Raw genomic sequence first — 17,673 nt, 5'->3', positions numbered from 1 at the left:
AAAATTCTGGCTGCAGTGTTCTGGAGTATTTGCAGTGGTCTGATTGATGAGGTGGGGAGTCCCAGTAAGAGTGCATTACAGTAATCAGTACTGGCGAAAACAAGTGTCTGTAGGATTGTTCTGAAGTGGTCAGGTGTGAGTAACGGTTTCAATCTTTTCAGTATCATGAGTTTTGCATAGCCTTCCCTTACTTTTAAGGATATGTGTTGTTTTAAATTGATTTCTGGATCCATTATTACTCCCAGGTTTCTTACTTTTTCAGCCAGTTCTATTTTCTGGTTATTTCCTAGCATTATTGGTGTTTTGATGATTTCAGATTGTTTTCGTTCAAGGTGTAGGAATTCTGTTTTATCAATGTTAATAACCAGCTCCATTTGGGTTAGAAGTTGTTTTATTATGTCAAGGTACAAGTTTGCTAATCCTAGTGTTTTATCAATGGAGTCCTCTATTGGTATTCTTTATCATTCAGTTAAAATCCCACTCATTCTGGAGTTTTTGCAGAATGGGTTGAATAAAAGGATTGGCCCTTAATTCCTTGAAGGTGCAGGTTGCGGCTCTTGCCTTTTTCAGAGACCAAATGATTGGTGGTTCCTTGTCTCACCATGATTTGGTCCATTTTTTTTTTAGGGGGTGAAACATCTTAGGCCTCCCTTGAAGTTACCGGTTCCCTTGTGGAGTCTTAACTTGATGCTGGATTTTTTGGTGGGTCCTATGTTCCTACCACTGCAAAACCTTTCCTTGCGGTTGTTGACCTTGAGGAGTGATCCTGGCTATATATTCAGCACGACTGATTTCTGAGCTGCAGGCCCTGTCTGGCCAGGAGCCGTTTCTTTGGGTGACTCCAGAGGTATTACAGCTGCGTACTGTTCCATATTTCTTGCCCAAGGTGGGCTCAGACTTTCATTTGAATCAATCTATCTCCTTGCTGTCCCTAGATAAGGTCAGGGATGCGGAGGAGTATCGCCTCTTGCGCTCCTTGGATGTCAAGAGACTTGTGCGGTATCTGGAGGTTTCTGAGCCTTTCCGAAAGACGGATCATCTGTTTGTTCTCCATGGTAGGAGTAAGCAGGGCACGCCGGTTTTATGGGCTACCATAGCTTGCTGGATTAAGGAGGTAGTCATGCCCTTGTATGTGGATGCTGAAAAGCCATTGCCTACTCAGGTTAGGGCTCTTTCCACTAGGCAGTGTCATAGGCAGAGGTTAGTTTGTTGTCTTCCGTCGATATCTGCTGGGCTGTGATGTGGTCCTCCTCACACACCTTTCCCAGATTTTATCGTCTGGATGTGCAGGCCCGGGAGGATGCAGCCTTTGCGTGTGCGGTGTTGACTGGATCGCGGGCAGCCTCCCATTGAGGGGTGGTTTTGTACATCCCACTGGTCCTGAGTCCATTTGTCTACATGCTAGGAAATGGAGAAATTACTTACTTGATAATTTTGTTTTCCTTAGTGTAGACAGATGGACTCAGCTTCCCTCCCTTGGCTGCCAAATGAGTGTATCAATAGCCTTCCTGTTGGGCTCTGGTAAGTGTTCATCCAATCCCTAGATTGGGGAACCTAGATTCTTACATTAGTTCAGTGTCCCTTGTTGGTTGACTACAGTAATGGTTGCTGGTTTTAATCATGTTTTATCAAGTTTTTTGCTAGCTACAGTTACTTTTGAAGAGAATACTGGCAGGCTGGGATCACTGCAAGACTATATATACTGTGACACAGCTTTCTCTGTCTCCATCTGCTGGCAGGGGAGAAAAAACCACTGGTCCTGAGTCCATTTGTTTACACTAAGGAAAACGAAAATATTAGTAAGTAATTTCTCTAATAATGCTGATTAATAGTATATTAAGCATTACAAAAAGCTGTAAAATGTGCTCAAGATACTGCTTTTGAAAACAAGTGATCTTAGTATAATTTATTTGTCAGTGTGTATGGTCTGCTAACATTTAGCTGTATTTTTGTGGTAAGGAGTCATATAGGAAAGGCAATCTTGAGCCAACCTGCCTGTGTCTCAAAACTCCTTTCACTGCTGCTGGATCAGCGTCCCTCACCGAAACTGGTCCTCATAATCCTTCAACTCTGTCGGGCTGCCCTTCCGCTCATGAGTGTGGAAGATTGTGGTAATGTAGAGCTGCCTCCTTGGAGTTACTCTGTGCCCTCTCTAGACAGTGAACAGGATGACCCCAGCGATCCAGCCTCCAAGATTGCGTCACTGCTATTAGCCAAACTGGCTGATTATGTGGTACCAGGTAACTATTCAGAAGAGGAACTTGTTAAAGTGCTGATTTATTTGAAATGAGAATGATCTCTCTCTGAGTGAGAGAGCCATTCTGCATCTAGGTAGGGTATGCATGCATTCTGGGAGATGCATACAGTACATAGGTCTGACATTTAGAAATATATGTAAAGGTCTGCGTACTATGATGGTTCTTGATGATTTCTCATTTGAATGAAAAGAATGCTTGAAGATTTTGAAGCAGAATTCATATAAGAATTTAACTTCTTCACATGGTAAGGATGCTTGAGTTAATCTTCATGCCTGCTGGGTGATAGCACATTAAAAAAGTCAGATAGCTTCTTTTGGAAATGTTGGGACGAAATGAAAAAAGGTCAGACATTTTTATAGGACAACCTATGTAGTGCCACTCTCCCCTTCTCTCCATCATCCATCTTCTTTCCATCATCCATCTCCTTCTTTCCATCCATCTCAACAACTTTTCCCTTTGGTTTGATGGGTAACAGTGAGAGTCTTGGCCAAGGTAAAAGTTTATGGAATAAGATAGATTGAGTCTTAATGAGTTGAACTGCAGGCATAGCAAGTAGCCCATAGTTAGGAATCTTTGTTTTCCATTTTTATTTTATTTTCCCTGAGAATTTCAATGTTTATAACAAAAAATCAGTGAAAAAATGACTTTTTCTGTTAAAAATATCAAGATAGACAACTGCAGCTTCCCTGCTGTCATATACAAATAAAAATGACAACATGCATTGTATAGGAATGGGCTGGTTTGAGACATTGATTGGATTCTTGAATGCTTCCACCATGAGTTTCCTCTCTCTGTCATGCCAGTGATGATGATGATGGTGGTCTCCATTTCATTATGACTTCAGTTGTCTCTTGGAAGCAAGCTATTTTAAACCTTACTTGCAGAATCCAGTTTGGTTTTCATATGATTTATAATCTTCTATTTTGCTTTGGTAGAGGGCTTCTGAATCTGAAGTCATCCAAAGTTATAGGATAATGTTGCTTAGCCAGCAGTGCAGATTCATTTTGATTTAAATTGCATGCTTTTTTTTTTTCTTTGTAACTTATAATTTTGTTTCCTTTTCTCCAAAAGGATGTCAAACAGTTCTTTCTCCCACTGCTTCTGAGCCAGACACCACATTGACAAAAGCCAGTCCAAAGAGTTCCATAAAGGGAGACAAAGATCTGGGGGAAGAAAGTGAAGCAGTGGATGGTAAACTTTCCATCTTTATTCATAAGAGAGAAGATCAATCATCTCATGAAGTACTTCAACCGTTGCTGAGGTAATCTGGTGGTGGTTTCCTCCTGAATTGGTGTGCTTGGCGTGAAAGGGTCTAATTGTCATAGCACCAATAAATTCCCATTGGCTTCTGACTGCCACCAAGTGACTTACTGTGTGTCAATTCTGTAGCAGTACTAGACAGATATACATAAGAGACCATTTCTATTTTGTGGAGTTTACAGTCTAGTCAAGCTACATAGACAAGACAAATAGACTTTAGTAGATATATTTATTACAGTAAATATGGTTAAAACCAACAGGGAACGGCAGTCATCTTGGATTTGCATTCGACCGTTTCCACGCTTCCGGGGGAGGGGGGGGGGGGGGGGATCTCATCCATGCTTGTCTCCGGCCCGTTCTGTCTTCGGGTGCGATTGGGAGAACTTTGAGGAGGAAGGGCGCCCCATGCTGCCAGTCTCATTCTTTCCCTGTGGGGTCTGGAGCTGTTAGGCCTTTCTCTACAGACTTTGTGCTGCTGCTGCTGCATGAGGCTTACCTGGCCAAGCACCAGGCAGCTTGTGCGGCTAGGGCTTTGCAGGCCCTCTCGGCCCAGCCTACAGAGGGGTATACGTGGACCCAAAACAGATTTGTTCTGAGAGAAAATGGGTCTCTCTGGTCCAGAGGTTACTGGGACCCTCCTCTAGTTCAGGCCCAGGGGGATGACTTTGTCTGGCGAGGTTCCCGTGGGAGGAGAGGAGGCTCCAGAGCAGGATGTTCCGATAGATCCTGTGGCCGGAGGTGTGGGTCAAGGGGATGAACTGGGAGTCCCAGTCCCCAAAGGAGATGACCTGAAGGTAGTACGCCTTTTTTTTTTTAAATTTTATTTTTAATACATTTTACAAATAAGCACATTCCCTGTACGTACCAGGATCAGTCCAGACCGTGGGTTATGTCCCCAATCCAGCAGATGGAGTCAGCCCAAAGCTTTGAGGGGGCGTCACCATAAGTACTACTACCCCCTCTGCAGGAGTTCAGTATCTTCTGACTCCAGCAGATGCGAGTAGGGGAATCTGGGCTTGCTCCCGATTACCTATAACCTTTTTTGCTTCCCTTGTTTGGGGCTTTATTCTCTGTTTTTGTTAGCTTTATTTGTTTGGATCAAGTTGTGCTTCATTTAAAAAAAACAAAAAAAACCCCAAAGTTAATTGCTTAATTGGAGAGGCGTGGCTCCCTTGTTGTGCTTCTCTGTCTCTCTTTCTCCTTTCCCGGCGCTAGTTGTTGCTTCACCGGGGTAAGTGGCATTTCTTTTTCTGCTGTTATTTTCTTTCTCAGCTAGGTTGGACGCGGCTGCCGGTGGGACCGGCCTCCCAGCGTCTTCTCCCTCTCCCGCGGCCATTTTGCCGGCTCCGCGTGGGCTGCAGCGGGGAGCAGGGAGATCGCTTTCAGCGGGTTGTGCGGCCAGGAAGGCCCCCCGCGGCGCCGCTTTTTCTCGGGCGGGTAGTGCAGGCCATCCGGGCCCCCCTGCAGCGGCGCTCCGTTTCGCGGCCCCCCCCCCCTCCGAGGTTACCAGGGTGTTTTTGGCTGCCGGGGACTGTTTTAGCTCGCGATTTCGATGCCACGGCCGTTGCGTTGCTCGGCCTGCGGCGAGCCTGGATCGCACATTTCGAGGGAGGGAATCTGTGCTCGGTGCCTCCCCGGGGGGAAGGCACGTCTCGGCCCCTCACTCATCTTTCCCCTCTGGCAGCCTTGCCCGGGCGGCATGGGCCGGCCCCTCCCCCATTCCTGGCGGGAACGGCGGCCATTTTGCATGCGCTGCGCCCTGAAGGAGCTCAGGCAGCGCTGGGGGACGGGGAAGCCTCAGAGGGCTCTCCCCCGAACTTACTACCGGAGACAGATCCGGAGGAAGACCCGCAGGGGCAGGGTCCCCCGGGGCCCCCACCCGCGGAGGTCCCCCCGAGTAGGCCGGGGTTTTCCCCTGAGTTCATCCGCCTGATGCACACAGCTTACCTGCAGGACCTGGCTGCTCCCGCGGGACCGCCGCCACCCAAGCTACCGCGACCTTCGTCCCTCTATCCGGCCCCCCCCCGCTCCGGCGGGCGTGGGGGCCCCACAGCTCCCCGTCCACGCCCGGCTCCCTGTGGGCTCGGGGGGAACTGGGTAGGCCCCAGTTTCCCCTGGGTCGGACCCTGCAGCTTCGGGACAAGGGGACTCCACTTCAGAGGGAGAGGATCCACGCACGCTGCGCCTTTTCCAGCGGGAAGAGCTGGATGACCTAATCCCGCAAATCATTCAGGGGCCGGACCCGCCAGCTCCCGTTGCGCCCGCTGTCGTCACTTCCTCAAAGAAGGGGGATCCGGTTCTGGCAGCCCTTCGTCCGAGGGCTCGGGCTTTTCCCATTCACGAGTCGTTCCTGCAGCTTCTCACCAGGGAATGGGATGCCCCGGAAGCTGCTCTAAAGGGCAGCCGCGCCATGGAGAGGCTGTACCCACTGCTGGAAGATTTTCTGGATCTCATCAAGGTACCCAGGGTGGACTCCGCGGTGTCGGCGGTCACGAAGAGGACGACCATACCGGTGACGGGTGGAGCGACGTTAAGGGATACGCAGGATCGCAAGTTGGAAGTCTTCCTCAAGCGGGTCTTCGAGGTCTCCGCAGTGGGGCTGCGGGCGGCGATGTGCAGCTCGCTTGCCCAGCGGGCCAGTCTTCTCTGGGTGCAGCTACTGCTCACTTCTCAGGTGTTGCCACCCGAGGAGGCCGCCCAGGCGGATAGGCTGGAAGCTGCGGTGGCGTACGGGGCTGACGCCTCCTATGATCTTTTTAGGGTCCTCGCCCACTCCATGGCCTCGGTGGTGGCGGCACGTCGACTCCTATGGCTACGCAACTGGGCGGCGGACACGTCCTCCAAGTCGAGTCTGGGTTCCCTGCCATTCAGGGGTAAGTTCCTGTTCGGGGAGGATCTGGACCAGATCATCAAGTCTCTGGGGGAAAACGCGGTCCATCGCCTGCCGGAAGACAGATATCGCTCCACCAGGGCATTTTCGTCCTCTCGGACCAGAGCCAGGGCGCAAAGGCGCTACAGGAATTACAGACCGGCGGCGTCTCGGCCCTCTGCCTCCAGGTCACAGCCCTGGTCACGCTCCTTTCGCGGGCGCCGCCCCTCGCGTTCCGCTTCCACGGCGGGACAACCTTCTCCCAAGTCCTCTCAATGATGTTCAGCTCGCCCACTCCGCCGTCCCCAGGATTGGGGGCAGCTGGCTTTCTTCTACGAGGAGTGGGCGCGGATCACCTCGGATCAGTGGGTCTTGGACACCATAGGACACGGCTACGCGTTGGAGTTTGTCCGCGCTCCGAAGGGACGGTTCATCTTCTCCCCCTGCGGCTCGGCCCTCAAGCGAAGGGCGGTGCAGTTGACGCTGGACAGACTGTGGGAGATAGGCGCCATTGTGCCCGTACCCTCCGGAGAGGTGGGCTCGGGCCATTATTCCATCTACTTCGTGGTACCGAAGAAAGACGGTTCCTTCCGCCCCATACTGGACTTGAAGGAAGTCAACAAATCCCTTCGGGTGGTCCGGTTCCGCATGGAAACGCTGCGTTCGGTGATCGCGGCGGTACATCGAGGGGAGTTCCTGGCCTCCTTGGACCTGACGGGGGCCTACCTTCACATCCCCATTCGCCGGGAGCATCATCGTCTTCTACGGTTCAAGATTCTGGATCAGCATTTCCAGTTTGTGGCGCTTCCGTTCGGATTGGCAACAGCCCCGCGCACCTTCACCAAGATCATGGTAGTCGTGGCGGCTGCCCTTCGGAAGGAGGGTATTCTAGTTCATCCTTATCTGGACGATTGGCTCATCCGAGCGAAGTCTTTTCGGCATGGACAGGCTGCAGTGGCCAGGGTGATAGAGTTTCTGCAGTCCCTGGGATAGGTGGTGAACTTCTCCAAGAGCTCCCTCGTGCCTTCGCAGCGCTTGGATTTCTTGGGGGCGACCTTCGACACCCGTCTGGGTGCGGTTTTTCTACGTCAGGACAAGGCGCACGCCCTGCGGGAGCACATACAGCGGTTCTCTGCATTACCAGCTCCCACCTCCTGGGACTATCTGCAGCTCCTGGGGGTGATGGGTTCCACCATCGACATGGTTCCTTGGGCATTTGCGCACCTCCGGCCTCTGCAAAGAGCACTTCTATCCCGTTGGAAACCACTTTCGCAGGACTACCAGGTGATACTCCCGCTGCCCCAGTTTGCCAGGAGCAGCTTGGCCTGGTGGATGGTCCCGGAGAATCTGGCTCGCGGCGTGTCCCTCGATCTACCAAATTGGGTAGTGGTAACCACCGACGCCAGTCTCGTAGGCTGGGGAGCAGTCTGCGACCGCAGCGCCACGCAGGGGACGTGGTCCGCGGAGGAGTCGAAGTGGTCCATCAATCGTCTGGAGACCAGAGCGGTCAGGCTGGCGCTTCTCCACTTCCTGCCACTCCTTCGGAATCAGGAAGTCAGAATCTTATCGACTACGGTGGCCTACATCAACCGACAGGGCGGCACTCGCAGTCCGCAGGTCGCGCTCGAGGCAGCGATGCTGATGCAGTGGGCGGAACGGCATCTGGGCTGTCTGGCGGCCTCGCACATCGCGGGCGTGGACAACGTCCAGGCGGATTTCCTCAGTCGCCAGCTTCTGGATCCCGGAGAGTGGTCCCCTCTCCGACGAGGCCATGCAGCTGCTCGTCCAGCGGTGGGGATCCCCCCACCTGGATCTCATGGCGTCCGCCCAAAACACCAAGGCTCCTCGTTTCTTCAGTCGCCGGAGAGAGCGGGGGGCGGAGGGCGTCGATGCTCTCGCGCTCCCGTGGCCGGCCGATCTGCTCCTATACGCGTTCCCCCCCGTGGCCGCTGGTGGGAAGACTACTCCGCCGGATAGAGGCTCATCAGGGGACTGTAATCTTCGTCGCACCAGAGTGGCCAAGACGATCTTGGTTTGCGGACCTCCTCCACCTGGTAATCGACGGACCCATCCGGCTGGGACATCTTCCCCGCCTCCTCCACCAGGGACCGGTATTTTTCGACCAGGCAGAACTCTTCTGTCTTGCGGCCTGGCTTTTGAGAGGCGCCGCCTCCAACGACGGGGCTACCCGGAGGCGGTAGTGTCAACGCTGCTGCGCTCTCTGAAGACTTCGACATCGGTGGCCTGTGTTCGAGCTGTGGTGTACCGGCCTGAACACAAGACCCATGGAGGCGTCTGTCCCTCAGATCCTCCAGTTCCTACAAGTGGGGGTGGACAAGGGGCTCGCTTACAACTCCCTTCGGGTTCAAGTGGCCGCTCTTGGCTCCCTCCTGCGTGACGGAGGATCTCTGTTACAACACCCGGACATCGTCCGTTTTCTCAAGGGGGTCAAGCACTTGCGGCCTCCATTGCGGGACCCTTGTCCCTCTTGGAGTCTCAATCTGGTACTACGTTCCATGTCGGGACCTCCGTTTGAACCGCTGCGGAATGCGACGATCAAGGATCTCACTCTCAAGGCTGTGTTCCTGGTGGCCATCTGCTCTGCTCGACGCATTTCGGAGCTGCAGGCTCTGTCGTGTAGAGAGCCTTATCTCCGGTTCTCCGATTCAGGAGTTTCACTTCGCACTGTGCCCTCCTTCCTTCCGAAGGTGGTGTCCGCGTTCCATGTGAATCAGACGGTGGAACTTCCATCTTTCCCTTCGTCTGAGCCGCGGTCTCTCCGTCTCCTTGACGTCAAGCGCACTCTGCGTCTCTACCTGGAGGCTACGAATGATTTCCGGACTTCTGACCATCTCTTCGTCCTTTGGTCCGGTCCCCGGAAGGGATCTCAGGCCTCGAAGACGACCATTGCCAGATGGCTGAAGGCCGGCATTGCCGCTTCCTACATTGGGGTGGGGCGGACTCCCCCACCCGGCATTGTAGCGCATTCTACACGTTCTCAGGCGGCCTCCTGGGCGGAGAGCCGCTCGGTTTCTTCGCAAGAAATCTGTAGAGCGGCCACCTGGAAATCGTTGCACACGTTCTCAAGACACTATAGACTACATCTCGCCTCGTCCGTCCATGGACACTTTGGTGAACAGGTTCTACGAGCAGGCGTCGCAGGACCCCACCCGGGTTAGGGAAGCTTGGGTACATCCCACGGTCTGGACTGATCCTGGTATGTACAGGGAAAAGAAAATTATTACTTACCTGCTAATTTTCGTTCCTGTAGTACCATGGATCAGTCCAGACGCCCACCGCATTTGGGTTCTACTCCTGCTCAGCTGTATTTGGGTGCTGATTCTGCTCAGCTGTTCCTCATGTTACAGTAGTGTCTTTACTGCTGTTGTTTTCACGTGTTTCCAGTTTTCACTGTTTGTCACCGTTCTCTTGGAGGTTGACACGCTATGCTCGTGACCTCCCACCCGTTGGTGGGACGGTTCCAGTTTCTCTATTTAGATTCAGCGGCTTATTGTTGCCGTCTTGTTTAAACTTGATCCAATCCGGGGGTTTCTGTTTACTCGGGCTTTGATATACTCGATACTGAACTCCTGCAGAGGGGGTAGTAGTACTTATGGTGACGCCCCCTCAAAGCTTTGGGCTGACTCCATCTGCTGGATTGGGGACATAACCCACGGTCTGGACTGATCCATGGTACTACAGGAACGAAAATTAGCAGGTAAGTAATAATTTTCTTATAATCATCTTGTACCAGAAAAAGGAGATAAGTTTCAGAATCATTGCTAAGGAAAATAAAAAAAATATACAAAAGTGAATATATCACTAATATACATATCTCCAGATAGCAAGAAATAAGGAGAAACCAAGAGGTTAAAGAGCAAAATGTACCATGAAAAAAAAAAGTAAAAAGCAAATCTCTAGAGGTAACCCAACCACATAACATCAATCCAGCCAAACGTACATAAGAGAGATCTTAGGCATGGGAATCCAGGAACATCTGTAATTGTAAAGGTTCAAAAAAGACATAATTGGAATTAAGATATTTCACTAAGCACTTACAAGGGTATCTTAAAATAAATCTTGCCCCACATGATAATACTTCGGGTCTCATTAAAAGAAATGTCTTCCTACGTTCCTGAGTTATCCTTGTAATATCAGGATATATCCAGATTTTTTGTCCATAGAATAACTGCAAATGATTACAAAGGAAAAACTTCAACACAGAATTTCTGTCTGAAATAAATGCAAAGGAAATCAGTAAAGTTTTTCTCTTAGAGATAACTGTCTCTTGAGATAATTCAAGAATATCTGTCAAATTTAAGGTAGATTCTGGTAGGCTTTGAGGCAAGTAATAAACCTTGGAAATCACAGGCATAGCATCTGATGGAATCTTAAGAATTTGAGACAAGTAGCTCTTAAATAATTCATATGAGGATATAATTTTGATTAGAGGAAAATTAAGAACCCTCAAGTTAAAAATTCTTAAAGAATTCTCTATATTCTCCAACTTTTTGGAGTAGATCAAGTCAGATTGAACTAACTTGTGCTGGACATTCTCCACTGTGGAAATCTGAGATTCCAGTTCTTCAAACCTTTACTCCATGAGTAGCTACAAACTTTCAGTAGCAAACACATGATGGTTAGTATCAAGGATAACAGTAATTAAAGAAGAAATGGCTGATTCCAAAGAAATAAGTGCATTCCAAACTGCCTCTCCAAGGTTATTATGACAGGTTTAATCAGAGAAGGTCTTGATATCGGACATACCTTAATGTCCCCATCGCCTACTCTTGTAGGGATGTTAATGCCTTCCTCAGCTCTAGGGAGAGTTGAAGCAGGGACAAGAACCGTGGATTCATCTGTACTCAAAGGCTCCGATGAAAGGGAAGCAACCATTTTCCTTTTAAAATCCTCTGGGCCAGTCCCTCCCAACGACAAAATTCCATGTCCCCCATTGGGGTGAAATGGTTGAGCTGCCAGAGTAGCAGAAAAAGCAACGTGTGGAGGTGAGGGTGTTGTCGGTCACCGGGATTGAGTGAAACTTCTTTGGCCAACAGAGAAGATGCTCGCGCTGCATCAGGATCCGAAGTGGCTGGCACATCCAGTGAAACATGTGGTGGGGCCGCAGAGAAGCTCTCGATCCGAGGCTGTTGTAATTCCATTAAGGGAGAGGAACAAGTGTTCTCCCTTAATTTCACCTTACGCTTGGTATGAGGCATATTAAAAGCAGGAAAATTGAGCCAGAAAGCAAAGCGCGGAGAGAGCTCTCTGAGCGTGCGTCTCAGAGAGTGGACATCTTGGTTTCCACTCAGTAGTATGCCTTTTTAGAATGGAAGAGCTTGATGCCTTACTCCCTCTGTCTTTTCAGATTCTAGGGGTTAAGATCCCCCAGGAAGACTCAGATTTGGAGGGGGTGGATCTGGTCCTGGATGGGTTGTGGGATTCCTCCCATGGCCTTCTTGTATCACAAGTCGGTAAGGAAGTTGGTGATGGCAGAATGGGGAGCTCCTGACTCTGGGTTAAAGGTGGGAAGGGCCATGGCAAAGCTTTATCCATTGCCTGAGCAGGCATTAGACCTTTTTGCTGTCCCTAAGGTTGATGCTGCGGTTTACTAAGAGGACTACCCCCCCAGTATTTATTTATTTATTTATTTATTTATTTATTTATTTATTTATTTTATATACTGACATTCGATCTCAATCGAGATATCACACCGGTTTACATTCAGGTACTGTGTAGGTACCTGAATGTAAACCGGGTAGTAGGGTCCGCAACGTTTAAGGATGTTCAGGATTGTAAATTGGAAGTGCACCTTGAGGATTTTTGAGGTCTCGGCACTGGGGTTGCGTACTGCTATTTGTACTAGTTTTATGCAACATGCTTGCCTCTGCTGGGTGCAGCAGATGCAAGAAAGCCTGCCGAGCTCTGGCGAGGAGGCGGACAGGGCTGAGAGGGTTGAGGCAGCAGAGTGAGCCAGAATTAATCAGGACCAGTGGGTTCTCACCGTGGTAAAGGAGGCTACATTTTAGAACTTGCTCGTCCTATCCGCGATTTGTTTCTAGTTTCTCTGTACGCAAATGGTCTAGCGGATCAAGAGACGCTAGAACATTTGCGTCGCCTGGGAGCAGTGATTCTGGTTCCCCGCGAAGAGCTTCACAGGGGAAGATATTCCATTTACTTTGTGGTCCCAAAGAAAGAGGGGACTTTCTGCCCGATTTTAGACTTGAAGAAAGTAAATGCAGCACGCAAGTTTCTGCTTTTCAGGATGGAAATCCTAAGGATTGCAGTGGTTTACAAAGGAGAGTTTCTGTCGTCTCTGAATCTAACAGAGGCCTATCTGTACATCCCCATTCAACAGAACTCACAGCGTTTTCTGCGATTCATTAATCTGGGGCAACATTTTCAGTTTCAGGCTCTTCCATTTGGATTGGCCACTGCACCACGCACCTTCACCAAGGGTGATGGTGGTGGTGGAAGTGACTCTCCGGAAGGAAGGGATTTTGGTGCATCTCTATCTGACAACTGGCACCTGCAAGTTCACAAAGTTCTTGGCATCCTCCAGTTGCTTGGTTGGGTGGTGAATGTGGCTAAGAGTTGCCTGTTACTGACAGAGTCTTTGGAGTATCTGGGAGCACGGTTCGACACTCTTGTTGGCAAGGTATATTTCTCAGAGGAGCTTGTGCAGAAACTGCAGGGGCAGATTCGGCAGTTGTTGCAGTTATGCATACTCAGGGTATGGGATTATTTGCAAGTTCTGGGCTCTATGGCTTCGACCCTAGATTCAGTGTCGTCGGCATTTGCTCATATGATACTGTTGCAGTGGGCCACAGGCAGCCTCCCACCCGGTTTGGGAGTAGCTTTTGTACATCCCATTGGTCCTGAGTCCATCTGCTGCACTCTAGGAAATGGAGAAATTACTTACTTGATAATTTCGTTTTCCTTAGTGTACACAGACTCAGTATCCTGCCCACGGCTGCCCCAAAATCCGGAAACCTCGGGTGACAATCCCCAAGAGCAAGACAAGCACGGGTAAGCCGGAGTTTACACCTAGTTTACACCGAGAAACTCCGACACCCATAATTGCAGGGTGTCGGAGTTTCTCGGTTGAATGCACTGGCAATCTCCAGCTAGAAATCATGTCAACCAGTTCAAGTTAATCAAGTTAATCGAGTTAATCAAGTTATTCAAACACACATATATCCACAATTGCTTTTCGAGGAGAATACTGAAGAGCAGAACTTCCTGCACGGGTATATGTAGTGGTATTTGATAGAGGTGTTTAAAATCATGAGAGGTCTAGAACGGGTAGATGTGAATCGGTTATTTACTCTTTCGGATAGTAGAAAGACTAGGGGGCACTCCATGAAGTTAGCATGGGGCACATTTGAAACTAATCGGAGAAAGTTCTTTTTTACTCAACGCACAATTAAACTCTGGAATTTGTTGCCAGAGGATGTGGTTAGTGCAGTTAGTATAGCTGTGTTTAAAAAAGGATTGGATAAGTTCTTGGAGGAGAAGTCCATTACCTGCTATTAAGTTCACTTAGAGAATAGCCACTGCCATTAGCAATGGTTACATGGAATAGACTTAGTTTTTGGGTACTTGCCAGGTTCTTATGGCCTGAATTGGCCACTGTTGGAAACAGGATGCTGGACTTGATGGACCCTTGGTCTGACCCAGTATGGCATTTTCTTATGTTCTTATGACGTCAGATTGAAATATGACTCCGTCCCCAGGTGCTATCAGGAGCACACTTTAAAAAATTGATCCTGAGTCCATCTGTCTACACTAAGGAAAACGAAATTATCAGGTAAGTAATTTCCACATTTCCCCCTGCTGTTGAAGCAAAGAGCAACACTATATGCATTCAAAGTGATGTATCAGGCTTAATTGGTTTAAGGTAGTAACCGCCGTAATAAGCAAGCTACCTCCACGCTTATTTGTTTACCCAGATTGTGAAGTTCAGTTCTTGTTGGTTGTTATCTGAATGCAGATCCCCTTTTCCACATTTCCCCTTGCCATTGAAGCAGAGAGCAATGTTGGAGTTGCATTAACCGTGCGAAGGCTTATTGAGTAAGGGTAGTAATCACCAGGTAATAGCCTCCACTCCAGTAATCCACCCCCATGGCTCTTCTCTTCATTCCCATCCTCTAGCCTTTATGTATCCACAGTGTTTATCCCATGCCCCTTTGAAATCCCTCACAGTTTTAGTCTTCACCACTTCCTCCGGAAAGGCATTCCAGGCATCCACCACTCTCTCCGTGAAGAAATACTTCCCTGACATTGTTCTGTCTTCCTCCCTGGAGTTTCAAATCGTGACCCCTAGTTCTACTGACTTTTTTTTCCAAAATAAAAGGTTTGTTGTTGACCATGGATCATTAAAACCTTTCAAGTATCTGAAAGTCTGTATCATATCACCCCTGCTCCTCCTCTCCTCCATGGTATACATATTTAGGTTCTTCAGTCTCTCCTCATAAGTCATTTTATGAAGATCATCCACCTTTTTGGTCACCCTTCTCTGGACCGCCTCCATCCTGTCTCTGTCCCTTTGGAGATACGATCTCCAGAACTGAACACAGTACTCCAGGTGAGGCCTCACCAAGGCCCTGTACAAGGGGATCATCACTTCCTTTCTCTTACTAGATATTCCTCTCTGTATGTAGCCCAGCATTCTTCTGGCTTTAGCTATCGCCTTGTCACATTGTTTCGCTGACTTTAGATCGTTAGACACTATCACCCCAAGGTCTCTCTCCTGCTCCGTGCACATCAGCCCTTCAGCCCTCATCAAATACAGTTCTTTCGGATTTCCACACCCCATATGCATAACTCTGCACTTCTTGGCATTGAATCTCAGCTGCCATATCTTCGACCACTCTTCCAGCTTCCTTAAATCCCGTCTCATTCTCTCCATTCCTTCCGGCGTGTCCACTCTGTTGCAGATCTTAGTATCATCCACAAAAAGACAAACCTTACCCCTTCTATCCCGTCCGCAATGTCACTCACAAAGATATTGAACAGGACTGGTCCCAACACCGATCCTTGCGGCACTCCGCTTAACACCACGCTCTCTTCAGAGTAAGTTCCATTTACCATCACACATTGTCTTCTGTCCATCAACCAGTTTGCAATCTAGGCCACCATGCTGAAATCCAAGTAGATGACATCGAGCACTCTTTCTCAATCTAATTCCCTAGTCACCCAGTCAAAAAAATCAATCAGATTTGTCTGACAGGACCTTCTCCTGGTGAATCCATGCTGCCTCTGGTCCAGCAGTTCTTCTGACTGTAGATAGTTCACTATTCTTTCTTTCAGCAGCGACTCCATTACTTTTCCTACCACCAAGGTGAGGCTAACTGGCCTGTAGTTTCCAGCCTCCTCTCTGCTCCCACTCTTGTGAAGCGAGACCACCACCGCTCTTCTCCAATCACTCGGCACCACTCCCGTTTCTAGGGATCTATTGGACAGGTTCGCAGCAGACCCGCCAGCACATCTCTGAGCTTCCTCAGTATCCTGGGATGAATCTCATCAGGTGCCATGGCTTTGTCCACTTTCAGCTTTCCTAGCTCTTCCCATACATTCTCTTCTGTAAAGGAAGTTACATCTACTCCACTCCCCTCCAGTTTTTTGTTAACTAGCAATGGTCCTTCTCCAGGGTCCTCTTTAGTGAACACTGAACTGAAGTATTCGTTTAATATTTCTGCCATTTTTTGTCTCTCTCCCACATTGATCCTTTTCACCTTTCAATTTCACTATATCACTTTGGATTTTTCTCCTTTCTCTGATGTATCTGAAAAATGTTTTGTCACCTCACTTTACCTCTTTGGCAATCCTTTCTTCCACTTGACTTTTTGCGGTCTTGATTACTTTCTTTGTCTCTCTCAGTTCCACCAGATATTCTTCCTTGGGCTCCTTCCTTTGGGATCCTTTATATTTATTAAACGCTGTTCTTTTAGCTTTTATTTTATCAGCCACCTCCTTTGAAAACCAGATGGGTTTCATTTTTCTCTTGCTTTTTTTTTACTTTTCTAACATATAGATTAGTTGCCTTGGTAATTGCTCCTTTTAGTTTGGTCCATTGTTCCAAATCTCTCTTGTTCTCCCTGTCTTCTAGTGTTTCCTCCAGGTACTTCCCCATTTCATCAAAGTCTGTGTTTTTGAACTGCAAAACTCGGATCTTTGTGCTTCTTCTCCGTATCCTGTTCTAAGCATTAGGAGTAGCCTATTGTTTAGAACAGTGGACAGGAAACCAGGGTTCAAATCCCATCTTGGGCAAGTCACTTTACCTTCCATTGCCTCAGGTACAAACTTAGATTCTGAGTCCTCTAGGGATAGGGAAATACCTACAGTACCTGAATGTAATCCATTTTGATGTGCTGAAAAGTGGAATATAAATTTAAGAAATTGTTTAGTAAGAAGGGATGGATGTTGGTGCTATGGTAAAGAATAAATGAATATGTTTTAGCAGGGTTTTGAGGGTAGAGAAGAAGAAAATGGAATATGGGCTGAGGAGACTGGAAAGATGACAGTACTTTCCATGGAGCTAGAAAGAGGGGAGCAGAGAGAAGTGGGTTTGAGGAAATATAAGATGTTGTATCTTGACCATGTTAATTTTAAGGCAGTGGTGGCACATCCAGGTGATGCCAGACAAGCAGGCTGAGATTTAGGACTGGATTCTTGGGAACATTTCTGATACAGAGGGGTAGATCTGGGAGTCAGCATAAAGATAGTACTGAAAGCCATGGGAAGAGATCAGAGTACCTAAGGGAATGCATGTAGTAAGAGAAAATGACCCAGGAGAGAGTTGTAAGAGACAACAAATAGTAATAGTATAGCTGTGAAAGAGAATCTACCAGAGGGTACAGAAAAAGTGCAATGAGAGAAGTAAGAGGAGAACAGGAATAGAACAGAGTTCCATAATCCAGGTAAGGACAGAGTTTCAAAAAATAGCAAATAGGTCAAAGAAGATGAGGATTCAGTAAAGCTTTTTGACCTTGGCTATGAAGAGGTCACTAGAAACTTTGACAAGATCTGTGTCCATAGATGGAAGCTAGAACTGAAGTGGTTCAAGAATGGCTTGAGATGCAAGAAGACGAGGCAGCAGAGGTGAAAAGCACATTTTCATAGTTGAGATGTGAAAGGGAGGAGGAGGATGGGATGATTCCTGTATGTATCCAGATCAGTGCAGATTCCTGCATTTTGCCTCCCTGCCAACAGATGGAGACCAAGAAAGTTTTACTGACACTGCTACTTAACATAGTGTGTCACTTGCAGTCCCTCGGTATTTCT

The 17,673-nt window shown here is 48.5% G+C and overlaps 1 protein-coding gene across 6 annotated transcripts in view; it reads left to right on the top strand.

The window, feature by feature from the left end:
• HECTD4 (HECT domain E3 ubiquitin protein ligase 4) overlaps positions 1-17,673 on the top strand; it is a 541,903-nt gene that overhangs the window by 301,008 nt on the left and 223,222 nt on the right. For all 6 annotated transcript variants that reach the window (XM_029571656.1, XM_029571654.1, XM_029571657.1 and 3 more), the window contains 2 exons: positions 1,960-2,240; positions 3,330-3,519. In XM_029571656.1, the coding sequence (XP_029427516.1) occupies positions 1,960-2,240; positions 3,330-3,519 (471 nt within the window). The remainder of the gene's footprint in view (positions 1-1,959; positions 2,241-3,329; positions 3,520-17,673) is intronic.

Source organism: Rhinatrema bivittatum, chromosome 11 (genome assembly GCF_901001135.1).
Source record: "Rhinatrema bivittatum chromosome 11, aRhiBiv1.1, whole genome shotgun sequence".
In the NCBI taxonomy this organism is placed as follows: Eukaryota; Metazoa; Chordata; class Amphibia; order Gymnophiona; family Rhinatrematidae; genus Rhinatrema; species Rhinatrema bivittatum.
The sequence above is the reverse complement of the archived record's forward strand: the minus strand, read 5'-3'. Positions and strand labels throughout refer to the sequence as shown.